Source organism: the organism of the source record quoted next, unplaced genomic scaffold (genome assembly GCF_019419815.1).
Source record: "Pyrus x bretschneideri cultivar Hongxiangsu unplaced genomic scaffold, Pyrus_bretschneideri_v1 Contig12, whole genome shotgun sequence".
Classification (NCBI taxonomy): domain Eukaryota; kingdom Viridiplantae; phylum Streptophyta; class Magnoliopsida; order Rosales; family Rosaceae; genus Pyrus; species Pyrus x bretschneideri.
This window is the reverse complement of record NW_025999413.1, coordinates 3,743,496-3,758,066: the sequence shown is the minus strand read 5'-3', so window position 1 is coordinate 3,758,066 and position 14,571 is coordinate 3,743,496. Positions and strand designations below refer to the sequence as shown.

General features: G+C 37.7%; 2 protein-coding genes across 2 annotated transcripts; both read right to left on the bottom strand.

Annotated features, from left to right (window-relative positions):
* Window positions 1–320: 320 nt before the first annotated feature.
* LOC125474120 (UDP-arabinopyranose mutase 3) lies at window positions 321–2,913 on the bottom strand. Its single transcript, XM_048577557.1, has 4 exons — window positions 2,560–2,913; window positions 1,326–1,576; window positions 1,070–1,238; window positions 321–889 (listed from the first exon to the last, which is right to left on the bottom strand). Exons 1-4 carry the CDS (start codon window positions 2,869–2,871, stop codon window positions 551–553), a joined length of 1,071 nt encoding a protein of 356 aa, XP_048433514.1. The 5' UTR covers window positions 2,872–2,913; the 3' UTR covers window positions 321–550.
* Window positions 2,914–6,240: 3,327 nt separating this feature from the next.
* LOC125474404 (cytochrome P450 85A1-like) lies at window positions 6,241–9,200 on the bottom strand. The gene is made up of 9 exons (XM_048578017.1): window positions 8,852–9,200; window positions 8,201–8,522; window positions 7,787–7,936; window positions 7,445–7,690; window positions 7,261–7,347; window positions 7,083–7,161; window positions 6,873–6,979; window positions 6,634–6,758; window positions 6,241–6,447 (listed from the first exon to the last, which is right to left on the bottom strand). The coding sequence occupies exons 1-9, from the start codon at window positions 9,040–9,042 to the stop codon at window positions 6,360–6,362; spliced, it is 1,395 nt and encodes a 464-aa protein (XP_048433974.1). The 5' UTR covers window positions 9,043–9,200; the 3' UTR covers window positions 6,241–6,359.
* Window positions 9,201–14,571: the final 5,371 nt, after the last annotated feature.

The following is a 14,571-nucleotide window of genomic DNA, read 5'->3' as shown; positions in this document are numbered from 1 at the left end:
AACAATTCAGACTTGAGCATATGGGCTCTTGGAGCTCCCTTCTTGTTAATCATATTTATTAGCGAACGAAGAGGAGCCCTGCAAATGAGAGAAACTTAGATGCAGCGGGATGGTGTAATGATGCCAAACCGTAGATTGACTTGAGTTTTCACTTTGGGCTCTTGGGATTACATTACATCGTCATCGACCTCGTTATGTAAGAAGACTTAAATCAAAAATAGAAATTATATTTGGACGCATAAAACTAACATTTCCGATCAAGATAGTAGAAAGCTTGACAAAATATGCCCAAATACTAGGAAAACATTTTTTCTCTGGATTTGAATTCTATATGAACTACATACTTTTATTGCACTAAGCTCATTGGACAAAGTTAAATAAAAATTACATCTGCCGATATGCAACTCAAAGCGATGACCAAAATGGCTCAGGAGGAGGGTTAAAAACAAAGATTACAATCACTAAACTAACGATAAGATATAATCCCAGAAAGTACAGTAAAAATATAGAGCAAAATGCAGTTGAATCAACTTTTTTTATCATTTTTTTTTCACTTGGCCTTGCCGTTGGCCAGTTTAGCTCCAGGACCATTAGGGTTGAGCTCATCCCAAGCTTCAATCCATGTGACCATGGCGTCGGCCAGCTTGTCGAAGTAGGGATCGACCTTGCTGAGCTTCTCCTTGACCTGCTTGGAGAGCTCAATGTAGCATGCTTGCACGGTGGTGCAGTCTTTGGGAAGGACAGCAGATTGGAAGAATGGGATGATCTCTTCCTGCCAGAAGATGCCCTTGTACTCCTTCCTCAGGTTCACAAATGGATTGCTGGCTTTGCTGTGGTAGATATATGGCAGCCCTGTCTTCACTCCAAGCCCCAAATGATCTGTTATCACCTGATATATTCATGATAATACATTGTTAGTATCTGGGATGACACATTGTTCTGACCAACTGACCTAACCGATATATGCAACATAATATATTATTCAAATGAAAAAAAAAAATAATAATAACAATGGAAGAATTAGAAGGCAGGGCATATTGTATGGTTAAAACAAGAGAAGAAAGGGAACCTTGGTGCACCAGCCAGCCCACATATCGTCGTAGCGTCCAATTGGTTGACCGTCACCCATGAGTCCAAAGTACATTGCAGGGCCGATGAGGTCGCGGTCGAAAGCCAAGTTCATCCCACACATTGGGAACAATGTGCCCTTTGGGATTGTCAGAACAGCATCCACAAATCTAGTGGAAGCATACGCATATAAGTTTAGGAAACATATATTACAGAATGCGTACAATGCAAAAGGTAGGGTTTTAGGGCGTGTCTACCTAGTGTTTCTCTCAAGTGGCTTCACAAGCTGTGTTGGTGCATCATAATCCGGGATGTTGAGCCAGAGACCGTGAGAGACAGCAGTCGGAACACCCTCACGGAGACTGAAAGGGTATCCACGAACAAAATCCGCACCGTCTCTGAAGGGATCATACAGGGTGTTGAAGAAAAATGGGGTGGATGGTGAAAGGATGTTCTTGATGTGTTGCTCCAGTGCATTTACTGGTTTGCCAGATGGGTCTGTTGCAACCTATAAGCATATACACACAGAAAATCATGATCACTTAAAATATATGCTAACAATTTCACAGTTGTAGTACAAACAAATTGAAATTAAGTACTTCAGAATTGGGAGGAAAGGACAGAAGCAAGATGCATATAAAACAAATGCATACGCTGTATCTTTATCTAGAGCCAATTCCAAATATAAAATAGTGGGGATGGAGAGGAGAATAATTTTCTTCCAACGAGAATGTCACTAGAGCTACAACATTCTAAAACAATTACAAGTTAACATGAAGAAAAGTTAAAAGGCATTACAGTATGTAATTGACTTGGATGCTAATCACACATTGATATGTGAGATAGTTAAAAAGCAAGACATGTGTGATTGATTTGAGATACCGTCATTGTCGTTACAGTTATTGCATGCAATTTTCTCTATTTAAGGAGAAAGGGACTATTATCTAAACTGATTTAAGATAGGGATTTACCTACACACAAATGCTACTGTTTGTAATGATATCACAAGTCAAATATTGTAGTTTCATGTGTTTAATTTGACACTAACAAACGTTATTCAATCCAAATAAACTCGATCACTATTGAAAAATTGTTGTCAATTCAGATCAAACTATATGCCATCAACAATGCTTTTAGACGTACAATCTCTACAAATTGAGGAAGCTTATACCATTTTATATGTTACAATATTAGATGGTGTGTCAACAATGCCGTCAAAATTCATATAATTAAAATATATAAAAACAACAATTTAAACATACTCCTAGAGATCAAACACATAATTAAAGGAAGAAAAAAAAAACGATATATAGTGACAGAAGAACGTGCCCCATGTATGATGCAATCATCTATATTTCACGCAAAAGTATGAAATAGAAGATCGAATAATACCAAGATCCAGAGTTTAAAAACTCGAAAAAAAAAAAAGAGAATTTAAAAACAAAAACAAGATTGGAAAACCTAGAAAAATAAGAAGAGGAGAGGATATACAAAGCAGTCATCGTCGATGGTGAAGATGTACTTCTTCTTGGACACCATGTAACCGAAGCATCGGCAGGCAGAGTCTTTGAACGAAATGCAGGACGACCTCGGACCCAGAATCCTGTTAATGTCGTTGCGGTTGTAGAGCTCGTAGTCGAAGCCGTCAGGGACCTTGATGGTCTTCGTCGGATCACCGTCCTGGACGATGATGAGGTGGTAGGGCTGCAGGAACGGCCGCCACATCTCGAGGAAGTCGAGGTTTCTGATGGTCGGGATCACAATGTCGAGCTCATCCGTCAAAAGGGGTGTCGCTGAAGCCATTGGAGGATCGAAAGGTACAAAGTGAGAGAGAGAGAGAGAGAGAGAGAGGGGGGGGGGGGGAGTGAGAGGCGTTGGAAGGAGGCGAGGGAGTTTGTATAGGAATATAAATGGAGGGGGACGTGGTGGCACGTGAGGAGGAGGAGGAAGCGGCACAAGTGTGGGGAGTTAGGGAGGAAACGTGTCCGAGGTTTACAGGTGAAAGAGAATGGTTCAAACCCTCCCAAAAGCAAGCTGAGATTGAGATTTGCAACTGTAAAAAGACCAGATTTTGATTTTATGAGGTTTAAAAAGGACTTTGACTTTAGCTTTTTAGATTCTAATTCTAGTCATCCATTGTTAACGTCCCACGTGTTGTTTATGAAGAGTTTATGACATTCGTTACAATAAATTTTCAGTGTGACCGTCACACTGTCATAACATATCTTTTTGTCTACTATTGGTATACTTTAGGTTGGGAGCATAAGAAAAACTTCAATGTAGCAATGAGTCACGACTTTGACCTTCATATTCTCTCTCACGCAAACACACCTCTGTTTTTTGGTTAATCAGACACCATTTGTGTCAACTTGGTAACACTTTATTGGCTTAGTATACGTGACCGTTCACGAGACATCTATGGAAGATTGTCTCTTAGTTTGGAAAGTATACTTTATCATTCACATATATTATAATATGCAAATTAGTAGCAACGCATAACGGTGTGACTGTCATATTAAAAAAATTATTTATGCTTGTCACGCTATAAAAACTTTCATGTATATACCTGAGATATTGCATTAGGAGTACCTCGATTAGACCTTATAGGTTCGGCTTTAGAGGAGTTAGGTTTCATGTCCCCCTATTTTCTTGTTGATTTTGTTTCTACAAGGATAAGGTTTATGTCCTCCCTTTTTTTCATGTATTTTTTTTAAAATCCTTTTTCTTGTATTATGAGAGGTTAGGTTGTCCTCCTGACTAGGTGTACCTTTTTTTTTTCTATATCAATAAAATTTCTCAAGTACCGTCGAAGTTTTCATAAAAAAAGAAGAAGAAGCATTAGCAGTATCTCAAACTAATCATACCTTGTTATTTGAGAAGGTTAAAGACTTAAGATATGACTAGTCTCTCCACACACGCGGCCACATGTGACTTACAAATTTTAAATTATGCGCGAAATGTGAGACACCACATAGCATTTTTTTTTACAATTTGGGAGGAGCTAATTTACAACAGTACGTACGAATTTACCACAAGTTAACTGAGGATGTATAAGTTACGGGTAAATTATGGCAGCGGTTTTTGAACTTATACTAATTTTTCACTTTAGTTTAGTCATTCAAATATGTAACTTCCCACTTAAATTGTTCGCATGTAACAGTTATGTAACTTTCGTCTATTAATATTTGAGGTTAAATGTTACATTCAAGATAGTAATTGGGACACTTGATGCAAATGGAGGGCAATCGGACTAAGTTAGAAGACCAAAGTGAAACACGATTACAAGTTGACCAACTTGTAACGTAGATTGCAAAGTAAAAGAAACCAAATTTACTACAAGTGTTAAACCAACACATTGTACGCAAGGAGGAGGAATTGTTGAGTATGGACAATCTGTACGGTTAAAAAAGAACAAATAAACATTAGACATGGAGAGTGGAGAAAAATACTTCGGATAAGGATTGTCTGTCCTCTCACTTTCGATGCTCTCCCTGCTTTGTGTGGTCACGGTTAAACCACATTAACATTTTATATTGTTTTTATTTAAAAAATAATAAGATAAAAATGAATAGTAATATAAAATGTTGACGTAGCTTAACTGTAACCACACAAACAGTAAGGCACGGAAGGGCACCAGAAATGAAAGGGCAGACAATCCTTGTCCAAATACTTCTAGTATGGACCGGTGTAGTTTACACCAAAATTTGTAACTGTTGTTGAATTTCTTACTGCAATTCCAGCTCTCCATACAAATAGTGCATGTCGTACACTTGAGTATGATATCGAAAAACGTGTAGGATTAGAAAGTTACACATGTAATAGCGTAGGGGCTCGAGTTTTTCTTTGCGTCCAATTGACACTTTCAGTTACAGTGTATATGGGAGTCTGGACTGGACTCTGGACTCACCTTGATTCCGACACATTTATTTTGGGAGGCTTAATCTTCATATTAAGCAGCCTAATAAGTTCATGTATGAGACCTTATATACGTTTCCTTCCTCCATTAGTGGATAGAGTTTTCAATGACTAGGAACAAAACCCATATGGTCTAGAATTTCACTTGGGTACAACTTAGCCCACTAAACTAAGGACATCTTGATCAGCCCAAAGGAGAATGTTTGGATTTTGCATTTAGACGGCTTGATCACGTATTTTGTCCAATATTAATACAACAATATTATGTTGTCTTTTAATTTTTACTTAAACTTTTATTGACAAGCATATCAAACAACGAAAAGGTGTTTGGACAATACACATGATTAGGCGGCCTGAACCAAGATTCTCTCTTATTCCAATCCAAAAGTGGGATCCTTGCTCTCAACCACTAATTGCGAGAGTGTTTCTAATTAATGGAGAAATGAGAACTTGAACTTGAAGCAACTTAGAAGGAAAACATTATTAGATTAAGATTTAGTTGATGAGATCGTACTCTATATTTAGTAAAATTTGAATCTCAACACACTTCCATACTGCCAAATACCACAACCTTCTTTCGTCCTTACAGGTATACTGCTACATGGACACTATCGAAAAAGGAAAACATTTTATAGAACCTAAATAAAATTCTTTTTGTGCATATTATTCTTTTTGTAGAAATATTCTAGAATTCATTTGGAGATACCTTATATTAACTGCAAGTCTGTAAAATATAGGTTGGAGCCTGCTATACAAGGACATAGGAAAAAACATTTTGTCATTATAATTATTTGTCAGTTGACAGTTTTTCTGTGCATCTCAACTGCAGAAATAAAATAGGTTGCATTTTTGCTTACTATTTTCGAAAATTTTTTAGTGTATTAAAAATACGGTTTAATACATCAAATGTTATTATATAATTGATTGTAATTTTTTTTTTTTCAAATTTTCAACTAATTGTATTATTACACTTATTGTATCGTGCCGTGTCCTGACATATTGAAAAATCTCTTACCATCTCCAAGTGATGGTGATGCTCATCACAAGAGATTTTTAAAGGTGCCCAGAACACGGATACATACATCATATGTCATTATACAAGTAAAGAGACGCTTGGGGGAAAAAAAAAAAAAAAACTTTCCTTCCCTTGTATAACAACATATAGCATAACGTCTCGTGTTCTGGACACATTGAAAATCACCATCACTTTAGGTTTAGGGTAAGTTAAGCAAATATTTTCAGTAAGAATATCCGACAAAAGGAAAATGCTCAAATTCCATTAATTTTTCTAATGTGTTAGCACCTTATCATACATCATATTTCTCTCCCATGCCCTATATATTGTGTTCTCCCTTTTTTCCATGTACATAAATTAGTCAGTAAGATGAAACCCTAAGGTGCAGTCCATTCGGGGCCTCTACTCTTGGAAATTTCATCAGTTTGTCTCCCCCAACTTCTTCCCACCTGCAAGGATATTAGAACTTTATCTTTAATAATTTAACAATCAATCAACGAGCTAAAGCTATGTGATGAAGCTGAATGCTTAAGTTACACCCAGAAGAATAATTGATCAAATTTATGGGCGGTCCTATGAAAGAAACACTTATTATACTTTATTTTTCTTTTGGTAAAAATCAGATCAAAATTTACCTGTATCTAGTTACAAAGTAGTGCAGGAAAGTTGAAATTTCTGCTATCCCCAACTCCCTTCCTGGACAGAGCCTGGTGCCACCTCCAAATATAAAGAAGAAGTTTGAAGACTCCAAGCTCTTGTCCTGCATTTTGCATTCAAACCTAGTTTAGAAATTCCGACTTTTGTTCAAATTCCGAGTTTATTTCCCTCTTCAAAGCTGAGGGGGTCAGAGAAAAATACAAATAGTTTCACTAACCAGCCATCTCCATGGGTTGAAGGTTAAAGGTTCCGGATACAGAAAGGAGTCATAATTAATCTCTCTTGTATACACATAGATTCTCCATCCTTTCGGAATCAAATATCCTGTTTAAACATACAAAAACAATTGTTACAATTAAAATATATATATATATATATATTAATCATTAAAAATAATCTTAAATATGTAACATATATATTTTCTTACCATTTAGTTCCATATCTTGAGTGGTTTTTCTTAATACCCCATTCACAATGGTGGCCAATCTTGAGGTCTCAAATATTACCTGCAGGGTAAAACACAGCATGAAAGATATTAGCAAACCAGCTATCATAACCAGAGCAAATGGTAAATCCAAATTTATCAAGGGTGAAAAATTTCTTACCGCACGAGTAAACTTCATAGATTTCAAGTCGTTCCAGTCAATTGAGTCCTCTGGATTTTTCTTTTCTCTAATTGCCAAATGCTCTTTCTACACAATGTGCAGTTAAAAAGTCAGAACCAAAACTCCGAAGTTAAGCAATTTTGGACGAGACTAGTAACAAGAGAAAAGCATATCATAAACTTACTCTGAGTTCTTCAAGCACTTTGGGATGATCATGGAGGTACTTGACAGCCATCATGGAAGTAGTCGAAACGGTCTCATAACCCGAGTACAAAATCGTGACGACCATATCGATTATTTCTTCGTCACTTAGTTTGTTTTTGTTTTCATCACTTCTCAGTAAGCAGCCAAGCATGTCCTGATGGACTTCTTTGGAAGCTCTTCTCTCCTCTATAAGCTTTTCCAACATGCTTACAATATTCTTCCTTGCCTGCATAGAAAATGGTTCACCAATCTCAGTTGCTGGACCTTCCACAACAACTTCCATCAGAGATTTTAGTGATGAGAAAATAAATCGGATGTATACCTGAAAACCGCGGCAATAATTCGTGCCAGGAAGATCAATAGGCAATGAAATGGTGCCTAGCACAAGCTTGAAGAACTCTGTCTTGAATGCTGGAGTGATTGAGCTTGATTCAATGCCTGCAATCTGCTTCAGAGATGATAATAGTGCCATCTGTATAAAACAGTTGAAAAAAAATCGATTACAAAAGTGAATATTGAAGGAATATTACCATAATATGTTTACTAATCCGTAATCAGCAACGAGGAATTGAACTAAGGAGTTCAACTCCACCATAATGATATTTTGTGGGCCCGACTTATATTTTAACTCCACACAGTTAGTAAACACACAAGTAATCCGTAATTAGAGTCAAACTAACTACAGTTCGACTCTGAATACGGGTTAAAGGAAAACATGGTATGTTGTTACACAAACCTCTTTGGTTTTTTCTTGAATGTTGATAACTTGGTTGTCCCAGCCAGTGAGGTGGGATCTCATGAACTCATCAATTTTGGGCAAAATCTGGTCTCTGATCATGGTAGGGTTGATGAGGGCAAGCAGTGCCCCTCTCATGTACTTGTGAGTGGAGCCATGGACTGCTGCAATGTTGCATTTTCCCAAAATATCCAACATGGATTGTGGGTAGCCAGGAACCAGCCCTTTGGCTTCATTCATTAGGATGTATCTGTTCACCTCTGGATCCATGGACACCACTGTAGGGCACCCCAATATGTGGGATTTGAAAAAACTCCCATACCTAACCAAAAATTGGCAAATTAATCAAAAGAAGTTTACTGAAACTAACCCATAGAAATATTCTCTTTGTCAATTGGTGACCAAGAAAAGCACGGTCACTGACTGTTGATTTGATATCAATAGTGAAGAATAAATAGATAACCATTAACGGTTTAATTTTGACCGTTAATATCAAATACAATGGTAGGTAACCACAAATTCTTAGTCACCAGGTGATTGAGAGAACGAGACTCGAAAAATCCACCCATTTTTGAAAAAAAAAAAACAAACCCGGAGAAAAGCAGAACAAAACTTGTATGGAAAACAGAGGAAAGTGAAAACTATACTCACCTTGCTCTTTGGTTTTTCATGAAGTTTGGACCTTGCTTGAGAAATTCAGTGGTTTCACCAAAGACTGGCCAGCCCATTGTGCCTGGAGGGAGGCCTTTCTTTCTGTATCTAACTTCGTTCCATCTGAGAAGAGCAGAGCAGATGCAGAGCAAACAGAGGAAACAGAGAACCACTACCATGAAGACAGCCATTGATGCTTTGCTCACCTAGAAGCTGCAAGGAAACCCTAGACACAGGGAGCATTCAATGGTATGGGCATGCTCTAGTTTTGTGATGTAGCCAAAAGTGTTGCACACATATATATACATATAGGAGTAGACCTCTCCCAATTCTCAACCACCATATGAGAGAGAGAGAGAGAGAGAGAGAGAGAGAGAGAGAGGGAGCATATTATAGGCCAATCCATGCACCCTATACAAAGTGAGGGACCCTAATCTCTGACCTCGAGTAGTAAAAGCTCACTGATGACTAAAAAGTGTTTAGTTACATAGAAAACTAGAACACGTGTACAACTGGGCTAGAATATTGTGAAAAAAAGTTGAGATTTCATCGTAAAATTATTTGACAACAGAACTTAAATAAATTTAAAGTTGACTAAGGTTGTGTGTCCGCCTATTTACAGTCAAATACAAACTCACTCTTTACAAATTAGAACGGTTTAATTAAAACCCCATGTTTTATAAAAACTAAAGAAGAAAGCAATCTTTCCAAAACTTTTAACTTACCGCACGACCCAACAAAGATTTGAAGTTCCAAAGCCAAAGCAATTGAATTAACAATGTTTTTCCAAAAGTGAAAAATTAAAAAGGTTTTAACTCTCGTATTCATAAACTAGTTTGGACTTTGGGGGAAGGATGCTGCGGAAAATTTACTGCTGTAATATTTAAGTTCGAGGGTACGAGATTCCAAGAAATGCTATAACCTTAAGTGGTGAATTTGAAAGGCACATGCAGACCACCCTATAGGGCCTAATAGAAAAGTGAATCCTTCACATGTTCGTCAACAAGATCTGGCAAATGGAATTACGAAAACCAGAAGAAGACACAGGAGCTTGTTTACCATGTGAATAAGTGAGGAGAGAGAGAGAGAGAGAGAGAGAGAGATGTATTTTTGGTTCCATTCCAACGTTTGAAACTTGGAATGCCCCTTGTTCTAGTTTGAAGCTGTGGACAGTAAATTCCTAAACCCCACTATTGACTTTTGGACTTTTAATCTCAAACACTTTCCTAAACCCCTTGTTGTAGTTTTGGATCTCTCTGTCTCTCTCTCTGTCTCTCTCTCTCTCTCTCTCTCTCTATATATATATATATATATACACACGTACATATACATATATATATATATATATACACACTTCCAAAAATAATCTCACAATACCATAAATCATGCCTCATGTATGAGTATGGAATAACATATCCCCTAACTAACTTCGACTCAGATTATAAATTTGAGTAATTAGTTGAATTAATTCTTATTTGAATATGTGATTCTGTGATGAATTCATAAAATGATAAGATAAGTATTTATCGTGTTTGAATTACCATTATCATATACTGAAGGCCTCAACCTTCTTCAATGATTGATGAAAAAAGGGCCACAAACATTTATCATCCCACCCACCATAGTTAGCAATTTATGTCTAAATCCCGTCATTAGTAGGGCATCTTTACCATTAACAATCAAGTTAAGCAGCATATGCAGGCTGAACACAGGAACATCCTTACATTGTAACATAGTTTACGATCATATTTTACAAAACATAATCTGCTGATTATATGCATCGCGAGTACTCCTTTTTCCTTATCATTTGGTCGACGGATAACGATATGCCAGTGTTCTTTAAAAGCTTTAATGGTATCCATTGATCATCTGTGCAAGATCAAGTACCATAAATGTTACATTGGTTGGTGTGAAGAAGATGCTGTCTTTTGCGACTTTGAAGTACGAGGAAAGAGTAATGTTAGAGAGATTAAATTTTTAAACCAAATGGTGTGACACAAATAAAAATCGGCATGTTAATCGATACTTTATTAATTATCCAATAATCAATAACCACATCATTTGGTTTACACAATTTAATTTAAAATTTTGGTCTCTCTAGCATTACCCATGAGGAAGTATATATCTCTACTTGTTCTTACTAGAAGCAATCCTCAATAGGTCAATATGTTGAAACTTAAACTTCAAATGCCAAATATATGAATGAAAATTTTGGTCACAAATAAAGCCAAAAACCCTAGAGTGCTAACTAGACCTAGCTAGTTATGGAAATTTTCCATTAACTTCTGTCTACTTGTTTTTATTGAATAATTTGTTTCAATAGAAGAAATCTATGGTCACTTGTTGCTTATGATATTAAGGGTGTAAAGAGAACATAATTGTTTTGTTTCAATACTGATTCTCTATGAATCAAAATACTGATTATCTATTCTCTCTCGTTTGATAAAGTGAGGGAGCTCAATCAATGTGCTAGGGTTCATCGTGATGATCAGGATCATGATTCATAATTAACATGCACCACACATTATCTTCGGGCGGCTCCGTACAGTAGGTGTCGATGATCGTCAGTCTAATCAACATGTTATATTATTTTGATGAGACATGGCTCGTCCTGTAATTTCCCGTTTATCTCTTCTACTCTCATTTTGTTTCTTGACATTGGTTTGAAGCTGATGGCTTGTCTTTGAGTGGCACAGAAGGTGGATCGGATGGTGACTTGAAGAAAGGTGTGGATCCATAAAGAGATCCTTAGATAGAGATTTGACAAAAAGGGTGCATTTACCAATCGAACTTGGTTATCAAATTAAACAGTCGGTAATTGTACTAGGATAATGAGAGTTATTACGGTGACGATAATGTTATGTGTGATCCTCATGCACTTGTACACTCGTAAAAAAACAGAAGAGATATTTTGTAGTTCGTCATTTTATGTACGTTTCATAATCGAATACAGAATTTCAACGTATCGTATGATCCAAAATCTATAGTATCATTTTCTCTTGTATTTCGTTGAATATGGTACCTTTTATCTTTTAATGTAGTTGTTCCAAATGGAGAGTAGCTAGATTTCAAAAATTGAAGAAAGATATGTCCCAACAAAGCCTATAGGGATGGGATGTATATCGAAACTCCTTGGAGTTTTCCAGTGCACACGGGTGTCTTTTTTAGCAGGTGACAAATGGCACATAGACACCCCTTAATTCTCCAAGTTGTTATCCAATTCCAAAATATTTTGCTAGAATTACCATGGCATGATTAGGAAGAAGATTGCATGCCGACATGAAATGCATAAATAGATTGATTGAACATGCTAAAATTCAGGAAAAATGGGGGCCAAAGCAACTTAATTATGAAGAAAATAATAATAAGAGAGGAAACTAAGGAGAGAATAAGAGAAAGCGATATGTGAATGATAAGGAGTAGGGGGACTACTTATGTGAATAAAAAAAAAAATTGCACGGAACGGAATTTGCAGATGGAATACATACGATACTGGTAGGCTGCAAAAGGTTATTATGAGAGAGAGAGAGAGAGAGAGAGAGAGAGAGAGAGAGAGAGAGAGAGAGAGAAGAGGGGGGGGGGTGGTAAGGGGCCATATGGCTGGCTGCTGCAGAGGGGCAGAAGAGAGAAATGGAAGAATGTCTACCCACACAAACGCACACATGCACTTCATGCAAAAGCTCTTTGCTTTTTTGATGAAATTAATATTTATATGAATATGAATGAATAATTATGTGATATAAAGTTGTGATGTACATTGACACATCCAGTTGCACGAGGGCCTCTATTTTGTTCTCTTCTACTTTTTCAGGCCAGAGCGGCAGAGATGGGTACCCAACCAATTATTTCCTCTAAATTATTGATCTCTTATACAACACGGGTGGATGGGGATGTGTGTGTGCGTACGCAATTCATCAAGGCACATTAAGTTGTAATTGATAACTTAATTTGTTTTATTAATTCAAAAGCATGAACATTATGCAGATGTGGGATTTGGATGGCCATGATAGGGTGTTAGTCCTCGTAATCTCTCTTATCAAATAGTTTAGATTATCGTTTTTTTTTAAAGAAAAATTCTTAAGGCTATCTCCAATCCAAGGATCTAAAATTTAGGTCTGTATTTTTAATCATTTATCTATATGTAAGGTTAGTCAAAATTTTCCTCAAACGATAAGGGACCTGTAACTCTCACCTACAACTTTATCTCTACTAATTAATAAAACCCTCTTTCTCAACTAAAAGAGGGTGAAAAGACAAATTAGTCTTCTATCACACAAAAAAAATGATGCGCAATAATGTAATTTCACAGGTCCAAATTTTACTGTTTTTTATTGAAACCTTACTTACAGGTGATGTTAAAATACCTCCAATATTAAAAAAAAAAAAACCCAATAACAAAAACCTTCCACTCCCCCCACGTTTTCTCTATCTCCCTCTCTCTCCTTCTCATTTTCTAAAAAAATGTGTTCATACACACAAAGTGTGTAGGCAAATGCTAGTAATTTATTAAACTTTTGTATTTCATTGTTTTTTTTTTGGAGGAGTGTTGGTTGTGTGTTAGTCCTTGTAATCTCTCTACCACAACCTGGGCTCGGTTCCGCCGTAGCACGATATTGTCCGCTTTGGCCCCTACCACACCCTCACGGTTTTGTTTCTGGGAACTCACACGAGAACTTCCCAGTGGGTCACCCATCATGGGATTGCTCTCGCGCGAACTCGCTTAACTTCGGAGTTCCTATGGAACCCGAAGCCAGTGAGCTCCCAAAATGCCTCGCACTAGGTAGAGATGAGAATATACATATAAGGCTTCCACGATCCACTCCCCTAGGCGATGTGGGATGTAACAGCTAACCAAATTTATAGTAGATAGGCCATTTCAACTTTCAAGCATATAAAATTTTAGATAACCCACTGGGAAGTTCTCATGTGAGTTCTCAGAAACAAAATCGTGAGGGCGTGGTCGGGCCCAAAGCGGACAATATCGTGCTACGGTGAAGTCGAGCCTAGGATGTGGTGGGGACTCGGGCCAAGATGTGACAATTTGGTATCAGAGCCAATCCCTGGCCGTGGTGTTCGTGCGAGAGCATTCCCATGATGGGTGACCCACTAGGAAGTTCTCATGTGAGTTCCCAGAAACAAAACCATGAGGGTGTGGTCGGGGCCCAAAGCGGACAATATCGTGCTACGGTTGGGGACCCGGGCCGGGATGTGACAATTTGGTATTAGAGCTAAGCCCTGGCCGTGGTGTTCGGGCGAGAGCATTTCCATGATGGGTGACCCATTGGGAAGTTCTCATGTGAGTTCCCAGAAACAAAACCGTGAGGGTGTGGTCGGGGCCCAAAGTGGACAATATCGTTACGGTGGAGTCGAGCCTAGGATGTGGTGGGGACTCGGGTCGGGATGTGACAATTTGGTATCAGAGCCAATCCCTAGCCGTGGTGTGCCGACGAGGACGTCGGGCCCCTAAGGAGGGCGAACTTGCTTAACTTCGGAGTTCCGATAGAACCCGAAGCCAGTGAACTCCCAAAAAGCCTCGTGCTAAGTAGAGATGAGAATATACATATAAGGCTTACATAATCTACTTCACTGGACGATGTGGGATGTAACATTAGCTCTATAATGTTCGAAACTTTAGGTTGCTCACCATTATGTTGAAAGATTGTTTTCCTGTTACACAACATGATTTCTCCATTATATATGTGACATGCATGATGCATAAT